The following is a 22,509-nucleotide window of genomic DNA, read 5'->3' on the forward strand; positions in this document are numbered from 1 at the left end:
AGGTGGTCTTAAAGTGACATTACTCAATCAAGTTTAGTTTGCTCATCCAAGGCCAGATTCTATCCTTCAGTCCCTTTAGATTCTGTTCCATTAGTCCCTTTAACTTCCATAAAAAAACTTCTATTGCATTGATAAGACTGTCTTTAAAATGTTTTTGCACTTAACAAACCATAAATATTTATAAAAATCTACATAAACCTCAATTCTTGTTCCAATCTTTCAAGGGAGACTTAACTACCATTCTTGAAGAGTATGCTGACAGAGGCTAATATGCCATCCCTCTCACACTTCAGCAAGTTTCATTATTGCTGTTCAGACCTTGGTTTGTTTGGTCTTCCCAAGATATTAGCTTCTGATCCACTATACATTTTCCTTTCTTGATCAGGATTATTCACATGGATTCTTCACATACATTGTTTTATTAAGACATCAGCGTTGTACACGTTCTTCGTTAGTGCCTGCTTTGATTTTTGGAGATAAAACTTGCCCCAGCCTGGGCCTACATTTTGTCACCTCACTTTTAGAAAAATGATGTGCCAGATTCTCACTCATGAACTCCCAGCATTTTTGTTGTGAGAGGATCCTTTCCAATGCATTGAAACTTGGGTAATTTGGAAAGAGGAGAAATGAAAAATAAAGTTATTAATCATTTCGTGATGTTGGGTAGATTACAATATTCTAACCCCCTTTGCGTATATATTATAATGTTACCACATTTGCAGCTCACATAGACAGATTTTAGCCTTCAGCAAAATTGTTTCAGACTTTAAAGAATAGTCGTGGGTCTCAGTAGATTTTTTTGTGCCAATTTAACATGATACTCTAATCTATCTGTTCCAAGCAAGACATGTAATATTGCTTATTGGAACCTGACCCAGGATGGAACACCAGTGGCTCAAAGGGGTGCAGTTTGGTCTCCTTTTCTTTATTTCAGGTTTCCTTGATTGAAAAGGAAAACTAGAAAACATCTTGATACCTAACTTGGCTGATTAAATCCTGGTCTGCTATTTAACTTGAAAGATGTTAATGAAGTGAGGAAGCAGGCACAGTTTATTGATGGATTTGTTTATAATCGTGTATCACTGTGATGTTTAGTGTTGTAAGATTAATATTTCTTTTGTGGAGGACTTTCTGCATAAAGCATTATTGAAGTGAGGTCCATAAGACCATAAAATATAGGAGCAGAATTAGGCCATTTTGGCCCATTGAGTCTGCTCTGCCATTTCATCATGGCTGATCCAATTTTGCTCTCAGCCCGTATCCTGCCTTCTCCCCGTATTCCTTCATGCCCTGAGCAGTCAAGAATCTATTACCCTCTGCCTTAAATGTACATAAAGACTTGGCCTATACAGCTGCCTGTGGCAAAGAATTCCACAGATTCACCACTCTCTGGCTAAAGGAATTCCTCCTCATCTCCATTCTAAAAGGACACCCCTCCATTCTGAAGCTGCGTCCTCTGGTCTCTACCGTCATGGGAAACATCCTCTCCACATCCACTCTATCAAGGCCTTTCACCATTTGATAGGTTTCAATGAGGTTGCCCCTCATTCTTCTGAATTCTAGTAAATTCAGGCCCAGAGCCATCAAACGCTCTTCATATGACAAGCCATTCAATGCTGGAATCATTTTCATGAACTTCCTTTGAACCCTTTCTGGTTCCAGCAAATCCGTTCTAAGATATGGGGCCCATAACTGCTTACCATACTCCAAGTGAGGCCTCACCAGTGCTTTATAAAGTCTCAGCATTACGTTCTTACTTTTATATTCTAGTCCTCTTGAAATGAATGCTAACATTGTATTTGCCTTCCTCACCACAGACTCAACCTACAAATTAATCTTTAGGGAATCCTGCACAAGGACTCTCAAATCCCTTTGTACCTCAGTTTTGTTGTATTTTCTCTCCATTTAGAAAATAGTCACCCCTTTTATTTCTTCTACCAAAGTGTATGACCAAATGCTTCCCAACAAAGTATTCTATCTGCCCTTTCTTTGCCCATTCTCTTAATCTGTCTGTCCTTCTATAGCCTCTCTACTTCCTCAAAATTACCTGCCCCTCTACCAATCTTCGTACCTTCTATGAACTTTGCAACAAAGCCATCAATTCCATCATCCAAATCATTGACATACAACATGAAAAGAATCGGTCCTAACCACTAGTCACTGGCAGCCAACTAGAAAAGGCTCTTTATTTCCACTCTTTGCCTCCTGCCATTCAGCTGCTACTTTATCCATGCTAGAATCTTGCCTGCAATACCTTGGGCGTGTAGCTTGTCAGGCAAGATTTCCCGTAAGGAAATCATACTGACTATGGCCCATTTTATCCTGTGCCTCCAAGTACCCTGAGACCTCATCCTTAATAATCGACTCTGGCATTGTCCCAACCACTGAGGTCAGACTAACTGGCCTATACTTTCCTTTCTTCTGCCTCTCGCCCTTCTTGAAGTGACATTTGCAATTTTCCGGTCTTCCGGGACCGTTCCAGAATCTGGTGATTCTTGAAAGATTATTACTAATACCTCCACATCTCTTCAACCACCTCTTTCAGAACCTTGGGGTGCATACCATCTGGTGCAGGTAACTTATCTACCTTCAAACCTTGCAATTTTCCAAGAACCTTTACTCTAGTAATAGCAACTTCACACACTTCATGACCTGTGTCACCTGGCACTTCCACCATACTGGTGGTGACTTCCACAGTGAAGACTGATGTAAAATACTTATTCAGTTTGTCTGCCATTTTCTTGTTGACCATTACTACCTCTCCAGCATCGTTTTCCAGCGGTCTGATATCCACTCTCGCCTCTCTTTTACACTCTAAGTATATGAAGATACGTTTGGTTATCCTCTTTAATATTACTGGCTAGCTACTTCCATATTCCATCCTTACCTTCTTAATGACATTTTTTATTGGCCTTCTATTGGTTTTTAAAAGCTTCCCAATCCTCTAAATTCCCACTAATTTTGTCTGTATTATATGCCCTCTGTTAGGCTTTTATATATTTTTTTTTACTTCTTTTGTTATCCGCAGTTGTGTCATCTTGCCTTTAGAATACTTTTTCTCTTTGGTATGTATATACCCTGTGCCTTCCGAACTGCTTCCAGAAATTCCAGCTATTGTTGCTCTGCCATCATCCAGCCTGTATTCTTTTCCAGTCAATTCTAGCCAACTCCTCTCTCATGTCTCTATAATTTCCTTTACCCCACTGTAATGCTGACATCTGACTTTAGCTCCTCCTTCTCAAATTTCAATGTGAATTTGATCATATTATGATCATTTTCCCCTAAGGGTTCTTTTACCTTAAGCTCTCTAATCAATTCTGGTACATTGCACAACACTCAATCCAGAATAGCTGATCCCCTAGTGGGCTCACCCACAAGCAGCTCTATAAAGCCATCTCATAGGCACTCTAGAAGTTACCCCTCCTGGAGTCCAGCACTAACCAGGCCCCAGGTGCTTCCTGTACCAATGAAAAATATGCACCAGGCTATTCATTTTCTGAAGCAGAAGTAATTTGCAAGGCAAATTAAAAATAATTTTAAAGCATGCTGGAAGAAAAGTCTTTCAACACCATCATCGAATTATCTCCATGAATATATGGACCATACAATTAGTGTATTCTGTCATTTACTTTTACAAAATATGACAATTTACATTCCTACCAGGTTTCTGCTTTGGAACCATTTTTTTGCAAGCATGTTTTCCTCAGGCTACTTTTCTTGTGACTGGATGTTCTAACACCAAGCACACACACCTCTGACACATGCCGGTGTAAGTTAGAATGTGTGGCTTTTATGTATTAAGATTGCTTTTAAATTTACTTTATTGAGAGTGTGGAATAGCCTCTTCTGGCTCTCCGAGCCGCACCACCCAGCAACCGCTGATTTAATCCTCGCTTAATGCTGTGACAATTTACCCATAACCAACTAACGTACCATCTGATATGTCTTTGGACTGTGGGAAGAAACCGGAACACCCAGATGAAACACAGTCTCTGGGAGAACGTATAAGTTCCATACAGCAGTAGCAAGAATTGCACCCAGGTTGCTGGTACTGTAAAGCATTGAGCTGCTCTGTGGTTTCCTTGCAGCCCTTTTTAAATAAAGGGCCACATTTGCCATCTTCCTGCCTTTACATATGTCAAGCGAAGATACAAATATCTCTGCCAGGTCCTTTGTGATTTCTTCCTTTGTTTCCCACAATGCCCTCGGATACACTAAACCATACCCTGAGAACGTATCCACCTTCATGCGCTTCAAAATGTCCAACATTTTCTGATTTGTATTGTGGGTTTGTTTCAAGCTATCATTGTCCGCTTCCCTGAATTCCCTGGTTCCAGTGATCTTCTCCATGGCGAGTACAGATGAGAAATATTCAGTTAAGACTTGTGGCATGGAGGAAAGAAGATCAACTGTTTACTAAGATGCAGGGCAAAGTCTATTTCAATGTGAACTTTCTAAAACAAAAATACATCACAGTAAGATCAGTTTTAAAAAACAAACCTACATTTTGTATGCAAATCACAAACAAGAAAAAATCTGCAGATGCTGGAAATCCAAACATCCAAGACTGGAGAGAAAGAAAGAAAGAGAGAAAAGCAGTTCTGCCAAAGGGTCTCGGTCCACAACTTCAATTCTTCCTTTTTCCATAGACGCTGCCTGGCCTGCTGAGTTCCTGCAGCATTTAGTGCTTGTTGCTTCTTCTACTGAGGTTAGCTCGATTTAAACTTTTAAAAGAAGTTCAGATAGGTACATGGAAAGAAGGAATATGGAGCACTATAGACCTGGTGCAGGTTGATGGGAGCAGGCAGATTAAATGGTTTTGACATGGACTAGATGGGCTAAAGGACTGTTTCTGTGCTGTACTTCTCTATGACTCTATCAAGGTTTCTAGTTTCTGCTTTAAGGTCAGTTATTAGTACTGTACCAGTTTTGGAAAAAAGTTTTTCCCTGATGGGCTCTTTAGTCAAGCTCATTTAGACCACTGCAGTACAATAGTGTTGTAAAATAAACCAAATTCAAGTTTAATTATCATTCAACTATACATGAATACAGCCGAATGAAACAGCTTTCCTCTGGGGCCAAGGTGCAAGACATGCACATTCAAAATAGCAAGCAAAAAAAAAACATAGTCACACAAGAAATACATATATAGCCTAAGACCCTGCACGACATGTCCCGCAAATTGATGGTGCAGATCCTGGCAGTGCACAGCCACTATAATCCAGCCTGTCATTCCACCAATTGGATTGGAGAGCTGAGCCGCCTACCGAGCACGGATGCCACACTGCACTGCCTCCTCCAGCATCTCCTCTCCTAGACTGCAACAGCAGGCAAGCCCGCGGCTTGAGGTCTAGTCCTCGCTACAAAAAAGGCTACGTGGCTTCCCCACCCCCTGTTGTGTCACCAAACAAGGGAAACAGGCCTGCTGTATCTTACATTATCAATGTTCAAGAGGGTCTTGCAATCACAAGAGAAACATCCAAGACAATCACTTTTCTAAAGTTAAAATGTCCAAGACAAAGCCAGGAAAAAAACACATATTGAATCTTTATATTACCAAATGATAGGTTAACATATTGGATAGAACAGGCATACTTACTCCCTCTCACCTTAAATACATGCTTTCTGTTATTAGACTTTCTAACTTTGGAAAAAGTTACTTGGCTGACTACTCTATCTAGGCCTCTGATAATCTTATTATTTCTATCAGATTTCCCCTCAGCATCCACTGCTCCACAAAACACTACTCAAATTTGGTCAACCTCACCATATAGAACATGGCCTCTAATCCAGGCAGCATCCTAGTAGACCTCTTCTACACCCTCTTCAAAGCCTCAACAGCTTTTCTATTATCAGGTGACCAGAACTGACTACTACAGTCCTGATGCAAAGTACCTAGAGTTTTATAAAGCTGCAACGTAACTTCTTGACTCTTGGACTCGGGTGCCTCAGTAAATAAAGTTAGTTGTCTCATAGATTTTTTTTTTACCACCTATCAACCTGTGTAGTCATTATGCGGGAGTGACATGTTTCAGTTTCTTTGAAGAGGTGTCCAAGAGGATTGATGAGGGATATTGGAGCACACCTTTTGGCCCATGATGTGTGTGCTAACCATGTTGCCAAATTAAACTGATCCCACTTCTGTAAAAGAGAGGTGAGAGTGGAATTTAGACCGCTGGAAAACGATGCTGGAGGGGTCATAGTGGGATGGGGGGCAAGGAAGTGGCAGGTGAACTAAATAAGTACTTTGCATCAGTCTTCACTGTGGGAGACACTAGCAGTATGGTGGAAGTTCCAGGTGTCAGTTGTCATGAAGTTACCATTACTAGGAAGAAGGTTCTTGGGAAACTGAAAGGTTTGAAGGTAGAAAAGTCATCTGGACCAAATGGTGTACACTCCTGAGTTCTGAAAGAGGTGGCTGCAGAGACTGGAAGCGTTGGTAATGATCTTTCAAGAATCACTATATTCTGGAATGGTTCCGGACACTGGAAAATTGCAAATGTCCCTCCATTCTTCAAGAAGAGAAAGGCAGAAAGGAAACTACAAGCCAGTTAGTCTGACCTCAGTGGTTGGAAAGATGTTGGAGTTGATTATCAAGGATGAGCTATCAGGGTACTTGGAGGCACATGATAAAATAGACCTTCGTTAATACAGTTTCCTCAAGAGAAAATCTTGCCTGACAGTTATGTTGGAATTCTTTGAAGAAACAACAAGCAGGATAAACAAGGGAAAATTGGTTGATGTTGTGTACTTGGACTTTTAGTTGGCCTTTAACAAGGTGTCACACATAAGGCTGCTTAACAAGCTAGGAGCCCATGGTATTACAGGCAAGATTCTACCATGGATAAAGTAGTGGTTGATTGGCAGGAGGAAAAGAGTGGGAACAAAGGGAACTGTTTCCAGTTGTTTTGTCGACCAATTCTTTTTACGTTATATGTCAATGATTTGACTGATGGAATTGATGGCTGTGTTACAAACCTTGCAGCCAATAGGAAGATAGGTGGAGGGGCAGGTAGTTTTGAGGAAGTAGAGAGGCTACCGAAGGACTTAGACAGATTAGGAGAATGGGCAAAGAAATTGCAGATGGAATACACTGTAAGGAAGTGTATTGTCATGTACCTTGGTAGAAGAAATGAACAGGTTGACTATTTTCTAAATGGAGAGAAAATACAAAAATCTGAAGCACAAAGAGACTTGGGAGTCCTTGTGCAAGGGTCCCTAAAGGTTCATTTACAGGTTGAGTCTGTGGTGAGGAAGGCAAATGCAATGTTAGCACTTGTTTCTAGAGAACTAGAATATAAACACAAGAATATGATATTGAGACTTTATAAAACACTGGTGAGGCCTCACTTGGAGTATTGTGAGCAATTTGGGCCCCTTAGAAAGGATGTGCTGAAGCTGGTGAAGGTTCAAAGGAGATTCGGGAAAGTGATTCCAGGATTGAAAGGCTTGTCTTATGAAGATCATTTGATGGCTTTGGGCTTGAATTCACTAGAATTCAGAAGAATGAGGGTAACCTCATTGAAATGTATCCAATGGTGAAAGGCCTTGATGAAGTGGATGTGGAGAGGATGCTTCCTATCGTGGGAGATTCTAAGACCAGAGAACGCAGCCTCAGAATAGAAGGGTGTCCTTTTTGAAAGGAGATGAGGAGGAATTTCTTTCGCCAGAGAGTGATGAATCTGTGGAATTCATTGTCACAGGCAACTGTGGAGTCCAAGTGTTGATGTATATTTATGCCAGAAGTTGAAAGATTCTTGATAGGTCAGGGCATGAAGGGATATGTGGGGGAAGGTAGGAGATTGAGTCTGAGGAAAAATGGATCAGCCATGATGAAATGGCAGAGCAGACTTGATGGGGCAAATGGTCTAATTCTGCTCCAATATCGTATGGTCTTATAGTCTTCAGTAAACGCTGTTTGCTACTTGATTGTGCCTGAATAAGTAATCAGATTGAGTTAAACTGTTGCAGCATCTTGTAATGTGTTGGATTGTTTCTGGTTTCTCTTGCCATTTTCTGCAATTATCATCTTGAATTTGTTGGTCTTTTGGCATGAATTTTGATAATTTTTGTGTTAACCACCAAGTCCTGTATTGCCACAAGAAACCCCTCTGTTTCTGGGAAGAGGTCTCCAACTCTTAGCTAGGCATTCGAAGCTTCCTTGTTGACATCTAGTCTGCTCTGCTAATAATAATATTTGTTTTCTTTCTTTTTATATTTGCGCAGTTTGTTGCCCTTTGCACACAGCTTGTTTGCCCTGTTGGTGCGGTCTTTCATTGATTCTATTGTGGTTATTGGATTTATTGAGTCTGCCAGCAAGAAAACAACTCACAGGGTTGTATATGGTGACATATTTATACTTTGTTAAAATAGATTTGCTTTCAACTTTGACTGATGAAGCTAAGTATATTGTACACCTTGTTTATCACCCTCTCTATTTGTATTGCCACTTTCGGAGAACTACAGATTTGCATCCCAAGGTTTCTCAGCACTTTGCCCTACCATTTACTCTGTACGTTGCCCTTACATTGGCCTCTCGCAGTGCAGCATCTCACACTTGTCCAGGTTAAACTCCATCTGCCATTTGTCTGCCCACATTTGCAACTGATACATATCCTTTTGAATTCTTTGACAAACTTCATTATGAACAACTCTGCTAATTTTTGTGTCATCTACAAACTCATTAATCAGCCCATCTACTTTTTCACCCAAATTATTTATGAATATATCACAAACAGAGGTTTCAGCTCTTGTCCTTGTGGAATACCACCGGTCCCAAACTTTCAATTAAAACACTACTATTCTCTGTCTACTGTGGCCAAGCTAATTTTGAATCCAGTTTTCCAGTTGCAAAAATAAATCATTTGATTTTGCAAATTCTATGTTGCAGTTGCCTGACAGTTTTATTTTATTGCAGTTAGTAATACGAAATAAAGATAGAATTGCAGGGAGATAAAGTAAACAGACTACAGATTATACCATAGGGAGAATGAATAACTTGACACTTTGGTTTCAGATCATTTGTTAAATCTTAACATATTGCCGTTCCTGTTTCAGAGTATGTTTATTGCACTGTTAATCAACAGGACTTCAGCATCATTCGTTCTCCTGTGACTATTCATGATGTTAAGAGTGCCATTTAGATGCCATTAAATGTTTCTCTGGTCAGAGAAATCTAATAAGCTACCGACACACACTGAATGCTGGAGGAACTCAGCATCCATGGAACTGAATAAACAGTCAACATTTTGGACCGAGATCCTCCTTCAGGACTGGAAAGGAAAGGGAAAGACACAGGGATAAAAAGGTGGGAGGAGCGGAAGGTGCACTAGCCAGTAGGTGAAAGGTGAAGCCAGGTGGGTGGCAAAGATAAAGGGCTGAAGAAAAAGACTGCTAAGAGTGGGAAAAAGGGAAGAAGTCGAGGCACCAGTGGAAGGTGATAGGCAGGTGAGGAGAAGAGCTTTGAGGCTAGAGTGGACAACAGAACAAGAGGGAAGGGGATGTGGAAAAATAACAGAGGGAGAAATCGATGTTCATGCCATCAGGCTGGAGGCTGCCTGGATGGAATATTACATATAAAGCTACATGTTCTCATCGTCCTTGATTAATGAAATAATGTTGGGGAATTGTATATATACAGTATATAGATGTAGAGATTTTCACATGAGCTGCCAGATGAGGTGGTAAATGCGGGTCCCTTTTTAACATTTAAGAATAAATTGGACAGATACACAGATGGGAGGTGTATGGAGGGATATGGTCTGTGTGCAGGTCAGTGGGACTAGGCAGAAAATGGTTCGGCACAGCCAAGAAGGGCCAAAAGGCCTGTTTCTGTGCTGTGGTTTCTATGGTTTCTATCCAATCCATATCTCACTGTTCTTCCAATATTTTGACCACGTACAGTATAGTTTAATGAGCACAAAAATCAAAACTCACATATAAGTGATTTATATTCACTAATAACACTCTATCTGCATGCAGTAGACAACCATGTTCCAGGCTCCATTTTGAAAGTTAATGAAGAAAAATTTTTTACAATTTATCTCTAATTATTATAGCTTGTGCAAAGTGAACTCCAGAAATGTTTCTTTGAAATCATATCCATTCTAGTCATGATAGGCTCATCCATCCATTTTTGCCTGTATCCAGTATTGTTAGGCCAATGACGAGAGCTCTGTACATATTGAATGCATGTATGTCCAAGGCTGGCTTTCCATGATTAAGGATCAGTGCCATGTCACCATTTGAAACTCTCGTCATGTGCTCTCCCTACTCTAGAGATTACATATATCTCTGTGTGAAATGTTTTCAGAAACTCAACGTCAAAATCAAAATTGTAGTGCAGGACACAACCAAGGAAACAAAACATTAAACCAATAATTTTCTGATGCAAAAATGTTTTGCGTTGTGTAATTGACCTTCAGGCCAGTGAATCCGTGACACGATATTAGTGAAATCTGGTGAAAGTCAAAGCATTGTAAAGCAAGAAAGAATTACATTAGAAGGTAATTCACATCACAAGCATTGTCATTGTTGGCCAATGAGGCCCTCAGTGCTGCTGATTTTATAAGTTGTAAGTCACACAGCATACGTACAAATCATATGACATTGTTAGATTATTAGACTACTGTAGCCTCAACATGGATTTAAAATAAAAATTGCTGGTCTTTTTTTAATAGGTAAGTAATTTTGTGTATGCTTGAATCCATTTTCTATTTAAGTCCCAATCACAGGGAATTGTACTAAGCATTTCCTGTTGCAGTTCACCCAGTGTGGGGGTCAGTGTGTTATGTGTTGTGCATGTGATTTATAGATAGGAAGTACATTCGATCAGAAGTTTGCAATCAACTTTCAGCTCTTTCGGTAAAGCAGAAGTACTTGAAGCTAGAAGCACTACGTACACTGAAGCGCCACTGCAACGTCATTCATTTATTTTCTAGGACTCCTTTCATTGATTTAGAAGTGTTTCCCTTTTATAGATGAACAGTATTAAGAAATCACACTGTCTGTGAATATGCTGTGATTGTTGGCCCCAGCTGATTGTTGTGATAGTCCCTTGATTGTGGTGACTCCCTGACTTGTCCATTCCTCCTCCTCCCTTCACCTCTTCCCTTGTGCAAACTTCTCTTCTCTCTCCATCGTCCTTTCTCCCTCCCCAAAGCCCTCACACTTTCCCTCATTGTTGTGGCCTGTGTGATGACCATACAGAGAGCTCTAACTGTGCTGACCTGTTTCCCAGTAAATAAATGAGACAGTAGCTGTTGAGGAAAATCTATAAATCAGTTGCAAATGCCTTTAAATGTATTTGGTAGCACTCGGTGTGATATGAGAGAAAAACAGGGCATGCAGTTTACAGAAGGAAAATGGATGAAATCTACAAGCAAGCCAGATAAAATTGTATAAAAATAAATATCTTATTAATAGCAGTAATTTGCAAAATATCAGTGAGTGTAATCATTTCTGGAACAAAACACCGGGTTAGAGTCCATTGAAAAATACATTACTCAGAGGCACTCAGCCGGTTAGGCAATATCTGCGGAGATAACAGAATTAATGTTTGTGTTGATCATATATATCACAATTTAGTTTTTTATGCTTTGGAAACTACTGTACATAAACATGTTTTGTATATTCGAAAAGCATTTGATACCTTGCTGTTGTTTTGCTCATGTTGAGAACCACCTGCTGCCCTGCCTCAGCTGTTGGCCCATTCTTTGTCAACAAGGACTGGGGGTGAGCAGGCTGGAGCTCAGCACTGTAGCTTGGAGGGTGGGGCTGCTACATTCCCTTTAATCCCTGGAATGGGGAGATACTAATCTGATCTAGTCCTGGCACCAACTCTCAGCAACCAGACAACTGTCTCTCACTTGTTGATGGACTAACTCCCCAAAACATCTACTGTATATACATTCACTTTAATCAGAGTCCTAATTAAAGTTCTCAACTGAAAATATCATTTGACTACTTCCCTCCACAGATTCTGCCTGACGCCCCCCCTCCCCACCGCTGTCGTTCGTCCTGCAATTTGATTTTTTTCACTCCATTGTGACTATGGTGTTTTGCTCTATGAAACAGTTGCTGAATCTAACATACCCACTCAGATTCAATTATGCAAGGCAGTGTTAGGTCATGCAGTCTCAGGGCTTTTACCTTTTAACTGTTCACTGGCCTCTGTTTCATCCTAGGTTTCTACTTTTCCTTACTTCTGAGTGTTGCTCAGGAAATTTAACAGCTTTAATCAGAAACAGACTTTGGTTTGACAACTTAGATTCCAAGTAATTTTCCATAAATGCAGCATAGCCTTTATAATCGAACCAATGTTCAAGAAAAATATCGGTCTGCATTTGTAAAAATCGAGATTTGGTTGAGGAATTCTAGGAAGGCAGTTGAAGTCGTGCAATGTCTATAAAAAGCTTTCAGCAAACTATACATTTTGTTCTCAGCCTTAAGGTGACTGTCAAAAAATTGAGAGATTTTATATGAGATATGTCATGGATTTGGCTTCATGAATTAGTTTTGGATACCTGTCTCACTGTGAAATGAAGTTGTGGATTATTTGATACAACTGATGTAGAATCATCACTCTTTCTGAATTAGTTTTACACAGAAAAGATTTCAGTTTAGCTCCACACAGTTCATGAAATTGATTTGAAGTTACAACTGACTAGTTTTTTTGAGTTTGGCAAGCAATGATTTTAAATGGAGATAGAGAAACTGTAGGTGCAAGAATCTGGAGGAACTCAGTTGATCAGGCAGAAGGAAATTTTAAATGTCCTTCCCAGTTAATCGTTGATTTTTACCTCCCCTTTTATAAATGAAGTCTCCCCAAAGATTGCAGCTAGGCTTGAGTTGCTTTTTAAAAGCTGAGAAATTTAAAAACAAGCACAAGTAGTTGATGCAAATGATGCAATCATGGCCAGGAAAAAAAATGGCGTACTCCTGTCCACCCCAACTCTTAGCCCCCTCCCTCATGTTCCCCACCCCATCCAACGTAATATAAAGTGTAGGAACCACCTGTGTCCCTATTGGATATTAAAGTCCTGGCAGATCATCTGATTTGATTCTTCTGCAAATTGAGGCTGATCATGAAGAGAAATTCAGTCATTTGCGCCAGAGATTATGGCCTCACTTACTGTCAGCCTTGATAGGCTGATGCTGAGAAACATTTGAATACAGTTGATAAGATAGAAGTGTTTAAAAATCTTTTAAAAATTGAAAATACAGTACCGTGCAAAAGTCTTAGGCATATTTATTTATTGACATGCATCGTGAAACAGGTCCTTCTGGCCCTTTGAGCCACACCACCCAGCAATCCCCAATTTAATTTTAGCCTAATCTCAGGACAATTTACAGTCACTAATTAACCTACCCACTGATATATCTTCCATTCAAAGGAAAGATGTACTTGCAATAGCGGAAGTACAGCAGAGGTTCACCAGAATAGTCCCTGAAATGGGGAGTTTGTCGAATTAAGTGAGATTAAACAATGTATGCTCTTGAATTTAGAAGACTTAGAAGTGATCTCATTCAAATATTCAGAGTTTGATATGGTTGATGCAGAGTTGATGTTTCATCTGGCTGAAGTGTAGAATCAATCAGACTATAAGGAATTCGTCATTCAGATCAGAGATGGGAAGAGAATGGTGAATCAGGAGGTTGTGAGGCCTTAGTCACTGGATAGTCTATAGAAGAACTTGGACAGATTGGGAGAATGCACAAAGAAGTGGCAGATGGAATGCAGTGTAGGGAAGTGTGTGGTTGTGCACTCGGGTGGAAGGAATAAAGTCATAGACTGTTTTCTAAATGAGGAGTAGATTCAAAAATCGGAGGTAGAAAGGGATTTGGGAGACCTCATGCAGGATTCTCCAAAGGTTAACTTGTACATTGAGTTGGTGGTAAGGAAGTCAAATGCAATGTTAGCATTTATTTCGAGAGGACTAGAATATATAAGCAGGGATGTGATGCTAGGCTTTATAAGGTCAGACTGCACTTGGAGTATTGTGAGCAGTGTTAGACCCTTTGTGCTGGCATTGGAGAGAGTCCAGAGGAGGTTTACAAGAATGATTTCAGGAATGAAAAGGTTAATGTCTGAGGAACTTTTGATGGCTCTGGGCCTGTACTGTCTGGAGTTTAGAAGAATTGGCGGGAGGGGGGAGAGACATCTCATTGAAAGCTGTCAAATATTGAAAGGCCTAGACAGAATAGATGTGGAAACAATGTTTCCTATAGTGGGTGAGTTAGGACTGGAGGCTGTAGCCTCAGAACAGAATGACTATCATTTAGAGACGAGAAGGAATTTCTTTAGCCAGAGGGTGGTGAATCTCTGGTATTCATTGCCATGGACGGCTGTGGAGGCCAAGTCATTGAGTTGGTTTAAAGCAGAGGTTGATAGGTTTGTAGTTAGTCAGGGCATCAAAGGTTTTCAGGGAGAAGGCAAGAGAATGGGGTTGAGAGGGATAATAAATCAGCCATGATGGAATAGCAGAGCAGACTCGATGGGCCAAGTGGCCTAATTCTGCTCCTGTGTTTTATGGCTTTATTTTAAGGATAGAAATCAGTAAATTTGGTAAGGATAGAAATTTTAGACTAAGAAAATCAATTTGATTTGAGCTATTATCATTTGATTTGAGTTAATTAAGATGGTCCCATTCTGATTCTTGGGTAAATAGATTTGGTTGGCAGATTGATGTCTTTTTTTGTGGAAGCTTGTATGGCGTATAGCTCCAGGTTTGTGGTCCAAATAGGGTTTTTTTTCATCGTTTTTTTTTTGTTCGTGGGGGTTCTTTTTTCTTTCTTTTTTCCCAAAAAAAATAGCTTTAACATTTTGGTTTTTTTCTTATTATTATTGATATACTTTTTAGCTTGGTTGATAGTTTAACTCTTATTATACATATTGATATGCTGACTTGATTATTCTTTGTTGTTGATTTTCAATAATAATTAATAAAAAGATTTAAAAATTAAAAAAAATCAAAGGGTATTGGATTATTGCTGGAACTTCATGTTGGAAAGAATGGGGCTAAGATATTACTGAATATTGCAACAGGAATGAGAGGCTGGAAGGCGGACTCCTGCCTCTAGTTGTGATGTTTCTATATCTACATTGTTAAGTCTACAGAACAAGATTAAAATAATTGACTAAGCAATAGTTCCATCCATATCTGAGATAACCTATCTTCCTTAGCTTAAAATGAAGCAGCATGGTGGGCAAACCAACTGAGACCACTGTGTGAGTTAGTTATAACTAACAGGCTGACTGTAGGTTGCAAAAACAGAAAATGATGGAAACACTCAGCAGGCCAGGCAAGCTCTGTGAAAAGAGAAGCAGAGTTAATGTTTCATCTTGAAACAATAACTTCATTTCTTTTCCAACAGATAAAGCCTAACTTGCAGAGTGTTTCCTGCATGTTTTGTTTTTGTTTCCAGCATCAGCAGGTGTTTTTTTAAAATTATTTTTCTTTGCCTGTGGGATGCTCACTTGTTTGTGCACAATATCCTGGAGGCAGTGACTCTACCTGTGGGAAATGAGGAGCCTCAGCAGTGACTGATTGGTGTTGATGCAACTTAATCTCTGCTGGCAGTGAAACCTGCATGTTTGAGTCCATGATCTCAAACTAGGCCTTAGGATCATGTTTTTTTACATTCACTGGCCGGGGCCACTTTATTCAGTACATTCTGTGCCTAATAAAGTGGCCACTCAGTGTGTTTCTATATGTTTGTGATCTTCTGCTGCTAAAGCCCATCCACTTCAAGGTTCAATATGCAGTTTCTGAGTTACTCAAACAGTTCCATCTGGCCCCACACTCATTCCACTGTTAAAGTCATTTAGATCACATTTCTTCCCCATTCTGATGATTGACGTGAACATTAACTGAACCTCTCGACCATGTCTGCATACTTTCATGCATTGAGTTGCTGCCACATGATTGGCTGATTAGATATTTGCTTTAACAAGCAGGTGTACAGGTGTAGCTGATAAAGTGGCCATTGAGTGTATAGTTGGCATAGTAACTGATATTCTAGGCAGAGAAGACACAGACATTGCTGTATTTTGCAGATGTTACAGGCTCCAGAATGGTGACCTTAATCCCCCCACAACAACCCACCATTCACATCTTAGGGGAAGTGAAGGAAGGCAGGCCACTATGAAGATTAGAAAGAAGCTGCCAACTGTGGCAACCCCTAGAATTTCTCCAGTCACTGGGCATAAAGGAACACCAGTACCAGGTGAAACTTGACTAAACAGCCATGGAATCTAAATGCAGCTGGGAGTAGTCGTGACAAATTGACCAAGGGCCCAGGGAATGCAAGGCTAATATGGTGTGCACCACATAAAGGTTCGTGGAGCTCTTTGCTCTGTGGACAGTCAAGTTCAGAATTGTGCCGTGATCCCCATAATTCCGACTAAACATAGAAACGTAGAAGCATAGAAAACTTACAGCACAATACAGGCCATTTGGCCCACAGAGTTGTGCCGAACATGTCCATACCTTAGAAATTACTAGGCTTACCTATAGCCCTCTATTTTACTAAGCTCCATGTATCTATCTAAAAGTCTCTTAAAAGACCCTATTGTATCCGCCTCCACCACCATTGCCAGCAGCCCATTCCACGCACTCACCACTTTCTGAGTTAAAAACGTACCCCTGACATCTCCTCTGTACCTACTCCCCAGCACCTTAAACCTGTGTCCTCTTGTGGCAACCATTTCAACCCTGGGAAAAAGCCTCTGACTATCCACATAATCAATGTCTCTCATCATCTTATATACCTCTATCAAGTCACCTCTCATCCTCCGTCGCTCCAAGGAGAAAAAGCTGAGTTCACTCAACTTAAGGCATAAGGCATGCTCCGCAATCCAGGCAACATTCTTGTAAATCTCCTTTGCACCCTTTCTATGGCTTCCACATCCTTCCTGTAGTGAGGTGACCAGAACTGAGCACAGTACTCCAAGTGGGGTCTGACCAGGCTCCTATATAGCTGCAACATTACCTCTCGGCTCCTAAATTTAATTCCACGATTGATGAAGGCCAATATACCGTATGCCTTCTTAACCACAGAGTCAACCTACACAGCTGCTTTGAGTGTCCTATGGACTCGGACCCCAAGATCCCTCTGATCCTCCACACTGCCAAGAGTCTTACCATTAATACTTATTCTGCCATCATTTTTGACCTACCAAAATGAACTACTTCACACTTTTCTGGATTGAACTCTATCTGTCACTTCTCAGCCCAGTTTTGCATCCTATCAATGTCCCGCTGTAACCTCTGACAGCCCTCCACACTATCCACAACACCTCCAACCTTTGTGTCATCAGCAAACTTACTAACCCATCCCTCCACTTCCTCATCCAGGTCACTTATGAAAATCACGAAGAGTAGTGGTCCCAGAACAGATTCCTGAGGCACACCACTAGTCACCGACCTCCATGCAGAATATGACCCGTCTACAACCACTCCTTGCCTTCTGTGGGCAAGCCAGTTCTGGATCCACAAAGCAATATCCCCTTGGATTCCATGCATCCTTACTTTCTCAATAAGCCTTGCATGGGGTACCTTATCAAATGCCTTGTTAAAATCCATATACACTACATCCACTCCTCTTCCTTCATCAATGTGTTTCGTCGCATCCTCAAAAAATTCAATCAGGCTCGCAAGGCATGACCTGCCTTATGAGCTGCTCGCTATGACATAGCCGCTTGCTGTGAACACCAACCTAAGTGTTGGTGTTCTCAACGTACAGTGTATCGGGAGTGAACTTCAAGACCAGAACAGCCTGTATAGATCTGTATTTGGTCCCGGCCTCTATAGCTCTGTCTGCATTGAAGGCCTGATGCTGAGGCCGCAAACACTCTGCCTGAAAGAGAAAGCTGAGCAATGGAGGTGTGACATAGCCACTGAGTGAGAAAACTCTGTTCTCAAAAATGGACTGCCTAATGATGCCATGTCTGTTGGTCTCCTCCTTGAATGTATTCAGTAACTTCTCTTCTTCAGCTCTCTAGGATAGAAATTAGCAACAACAGAGTGAAGAAATCATTAAGGGTTCCCACTTAGTTGACTCCCTTTTGTTCAGGTATCTCTCCTGACCTCCCTCCCCACACAAGTTCCTTCCCTTGGGGAGGAATCCTCTCAGCAGCACTCTTTCAAACCTCTTTTCAATAAGGTTACCTCCCACTCTATCACACTCCAGTCACTATGGATCCAGTCCATTCAGCCCCTTTTCATATGTCAATCCCTTCATCCAGCAATCATCATAGCGAGCCCTCATTGTACTGCCTCCAGCAGAAGGCTGAAGTATATTCCAAGTTAATTGCCCAGTATTGTTGCATCAATACTCCTATGTCCCTTGCCCCTTGCACTCACCTTCAGCATTGTGTGTTGTCTCACACATAAGTATCTTGCCTTTTAATAACCAAGTTCTCACATGCATTATCACCTTTCAGAATTAACTGATATGGTGGCATTCTGATGCATTAAACATGTTGAAATTATAATAATATTCTCTTAAAACTCTTTTATAACTTAGCCACAATAATTGAAGAGAAAATTGATCATTTTTTTCCTTGAATCTTATTGATTTGTGATTGTAAAATGCTGAATTCTAGTCAGAAAATTCAATAAATATTAATGATTTTTGTATTGAAGTTTCCCAGCATAGAATCAACATGAAGTAATACAAGAAGTGTTTTAATAGTTTAATCAGGAGGCTGCTTGTTACATGTGCCTAAGTCGGCCTGTTTTCTCTATGTGGGCAACTGTACTGTCATAAAGCACTGTCACTTAACTGGCCTGTTCTCTCAGCAGATGAAGGGTGTGAAGATGAGGAGGAAGCGGAGAACCTACAGAATGGAAAAGAAAGGGGTAAGCTCATAAGAAATTGGAACGTGATCATGCTTGAGGCTTATCTATGAAGAATTGTTTATCATATGCTTTATTAACTAAATATTATGAGGAAATGTCAAAATTCAATAAGTGAAACTAATGAGTAAAAGCCTTCAAGGCACAAAAAATAATGTCCATGGATTTCTGGACTGCTTATCAGTTGCCATGGAGGTCATCAATGCTATTCGGGCCTATCCAGCTAATTTAGTCCATGCTGATTCTTTGCTAGTACAATCCAAAATATTCACTACCATTTTTTTCCTCTTCACATGTTATTTTAAAAGATGTGGGCCAAGAATCTTATTTGGTACAATATCTTTTCCGGTTGGCTCTTGACGTGAGTTGATAACAGCACATGACGGACGTCGAGCTCTATGACGACCTACGGATGCTCACCACTAAAATTGAGGCGAAAAGACTGCAACTTGCGGGGCACTGTCTACGTCACCCCGAGCTATCTGCCAGCCTAGTCATCATATGGGAGCCCAAGCATGGGAGGATGAATCCTGGGCGCCCTCCCAAGACGATGGCCAACACGCTCCTAGAAGACAGCAGCATGGTAGATGTACTGAACACACTGATGAGGGAGAGGGAGAAGTGGAGAGAGCATCATCATGCCCAACGCCGGCCCCCCTAGGCCTGAGTCGATGTAAGAGTAGGAGTAGTTTTTTCTTTTGGTACACCATGAAATGATATCAGAAATAGTCCTGCTGTTTCAGTGTATGGCACTGAATATATGACAACATGATTCTGTGTATGCCAGCATGCAAGCCAAGGCAGTATGATATGGAGAGCAAGCTGCTGCCCATGTATTAGGCTCCCCTCTCCACACGGTTAATGAATCCAAATGAACGACAGAGACCGATACAGTTTGGCACCAGAAACATCGCAAAAGTTACCAGTCAGCGTTGAACTTAACGAAGGACTGCTTCAGGACTCCAGATCTGGATTTTTCCTCTGAGTTTAGCCACAAGGCAGTGGAAGTTTGAGATCAGAGTTGCCAATGATGGCTGACAAGCCTCACCTGCCTGAAATGACTGGTTTTAAGGCACCAGTAAACTGCCTTTGCCCTTCTCACTCAATACGGTTCCGCCAAGCTTAGCTAAGCCACACATGATGGCCAGGAGCTGGACTTGGTTGGCAGAGGCTATTTGAGACGCACAGGTAGTGAGAGCTTACCTCCCTCTGGCTATAACAGTCTTAAGGAGCCATAAATATCATAACACCAGGATGCAATGAAATCAGAGAGAGTCAGGGAGTTTTGTGTTCAGTGTCTGGAAAAAGTGGTATTTGAATTGAGGGGCTTTATTTTTGATTTCTAGTCACAAACCTGGAGCACTGTTGTCTTTTGTTTAGGGTCTGTGATTTAGTGGGATGCTTCTGAAATACACCTTTCTATCAGGGAGCCCTTTTGGCCCCTCAGATTTCTCCCTTCCTTGTCTTCAGCTGCTGGTGCTTCTCAGCAAGGCCAGCCTCCGGCTCCTCCCCAGTTCTGCTGTTCCTTTTGTTGGTGCTGCTCTTCAGGCAGCAGCTGATGTCCAGCAGACCCTGGATCTGTCTGCTGCACGTCCTCTGGCATTGCTTTCAGTTTGCTGGGCTCCATGTGTACAACGCACAGTGACGACTCTCTGCATCGGTGGAACATATCCTGCAAAGTACCCTGGCTGATGCAGGCATCACAGTCTCATTTTCAGAAGACCAGTGATGTTTTCCACAATATCCTGGTCTGGGCATGGCTCTCATTTTATTGGTGTTCAGCAGCTGCAGCAGGATCTCAAATCTGGCACTAGAGAGGTATTACATAACCCTTACCACCACTACTCCCCTCACTTCCTTTTCCATCACTCACCCTCCACATTGATTCTCCCTCAGGCGTTGCTAGCTGAGGAACATGTCTGGCAGTTCAAGTTGGCTGAAGCTGAACATATCACATGGGCTTTCTGGAAATGTGATTGACTGTCAGGAGACTGTGTTGGTGATCCACAACCACCTGCACGATTGTGGACTGAGATACGAAGTAAAATGGGGAATAGATCACCTGGCCCTTGGAGTCTGCCCAGCCATTCAATAAGATCACAGCTAATCTGCTCGTTACCTCAGCTCTGCACCTCAGAGGTGACATGATGAGTCGAGTCTCAAAATAATGAGCTGTTGAAGCCTGGGAAGGAGAGAGAGAGAACCTGGTGGCATGGTATTATGACAACAGCCTATCCCTTCAGAACACAAATTGACTACAGGAAACTAACAGACTGAGACTTGGCGAGGTTGGGTGGAGGGGTGTGGTTGTAATGCACAAACTCCTGTTTATGCCTACAGTGCTGAAGTTGAGAGGGTTCAGAGATTAAGTTCCTAGGAACTTAACATACAACCAGGTTCAAGTACAATTGCAATCCTATTGTTATAAAATCATTGAATTGTCCCTATGTATGATAAAGTGGACTCTTGGCGTCACAATCTACTTTGTCATGACTTTGTGCCTTATTGTCCGTGCACTGCACGTGCTCTGTAAAACTTCATTCTGCTTTCCTTTGCACTACCTCAATCTATTAATTTGATTAAATGATCTGTATGGATGACACACAAAACAAAGTTTTCACAGTACCTGGGTACATGTGACAACAGTAATCCTGTTTACCAGTTTACAACCTTGGCGCAGCTCCTCAGAGACTGTGTTAGGGATCTGGAGCTGCAGCTTGATGACCTACTGCTTATCAGGGAAAGTGAAGAAGTGATAGACAGGAGCTACAGGGAGGTAGTCATCCCTAGGCTACAGGGGTCAGAAAACTGGGTCACTGTCAAGAGAGGGAAGGGAAATGCCCGGATAGTGGAGAGCACACCTGTGGCTGTCCCCCTCAGCAACAAATACCTTGTTCTGGATGCTGTTGAGGGGGATGACCTGACAGGGGACGCCCACGGTGACCGGGTCTCTGGCACTGAGCCTGGTGCTGTTGTGCAGGAGAGAAGGAGGGAGAAGAGGAATGCGGTAGTCGTAGGGGATTCCATAGTCAGAGAAACGACAGGAGATTCTGTGAGCCTGATAGAGGTACCCGCATGGTGTGTTGCCTCCCAGGTGCCAGGGTACGGGATGTCTCAGGTCAGGTCCTGCATATTCTGAAGGGGGAGGGTGAGCAGCCAGTTGTCTTGGTACATATTGGTACCAATGATATAGATAGGACAAAGGAGGGGGTCCTGAAGAGAGATTTCCAGGAGTTAGGAAGGAAGCTGAGAAGCAGGACCTCCAGGGTAGTAATCTCGGGATTGCTACCTGTGCCACGTGCTAGCGAGAGCAAGAATAGTAGGATCAGGCAGATGAATGAGTGGCTGAGAGACTGGTGCAGGGGGCAGGGCTTCAGATTCTTGGATAATTGGGATCTCTTTTGGGGGAAGTATGACCTGTTCAAAAAGGACAGGTTACACCTGAACCCGAAGGGGACCAATATCCTGGCGGGAAAGTTTAATAGAGCTGTTAGGGAGGGTTTAAACTAATTTGGCAGGGGGATGGGAACCGGAATGACAGAGCAGAGGAAGGGGAAAACAGAAATAAATCTAAGATAGTGAGCAATAAAGCTGTCAGGAAAGACAGGCAGGTGATGGGGAAAATTTGTAGCCATTGGGATGAGTTGCA

General features: G+C 41.6%; 1 protein-coding gene across 9 annotated transcripts in view; it reads left to right on the forward strand.

Annotated features, from left to right (window-relative positions):
• Nucleotides 1-22,509, forward strand: part of LOC134339515 (dystrobrevin beta) — a 587,877-nt gene that overhangs the window by 552,205 nt on the left and 13,163 nt on the right. For 8 of the 9 annotated variants that reach the window (XM_063036126.1, XM_063036119.1, XM_063036153.1 and 5 more), the window contains one exon: nucleotides 18,804-18,863. In XM_063036126.1, the coding sequence (XP_062892196.1) occupies nucleotides 18,804-18,863 (60 nt within the window). The remainder of the gene's footprint in view (nucleotides 1-18,803; nucleotides 18,864-22,509) is intronic. The other variant, XM_063036136.1, reaches the window with a different exon arrangement.

Source organism: Mobula hypostoma, chromosome 2 (assembly GCF_963921235.1).
Source record: "Mobula hypostoma chromosome 2, sMobHyp1.1, whole genome shotgun sequence".
Lineage (NCBI taxonomy): Eukaryota > Metazoa > Chordata > Chondrichthyes > Myliobatiformes > Myliobatidae > Mobula > Mobula hypostoma.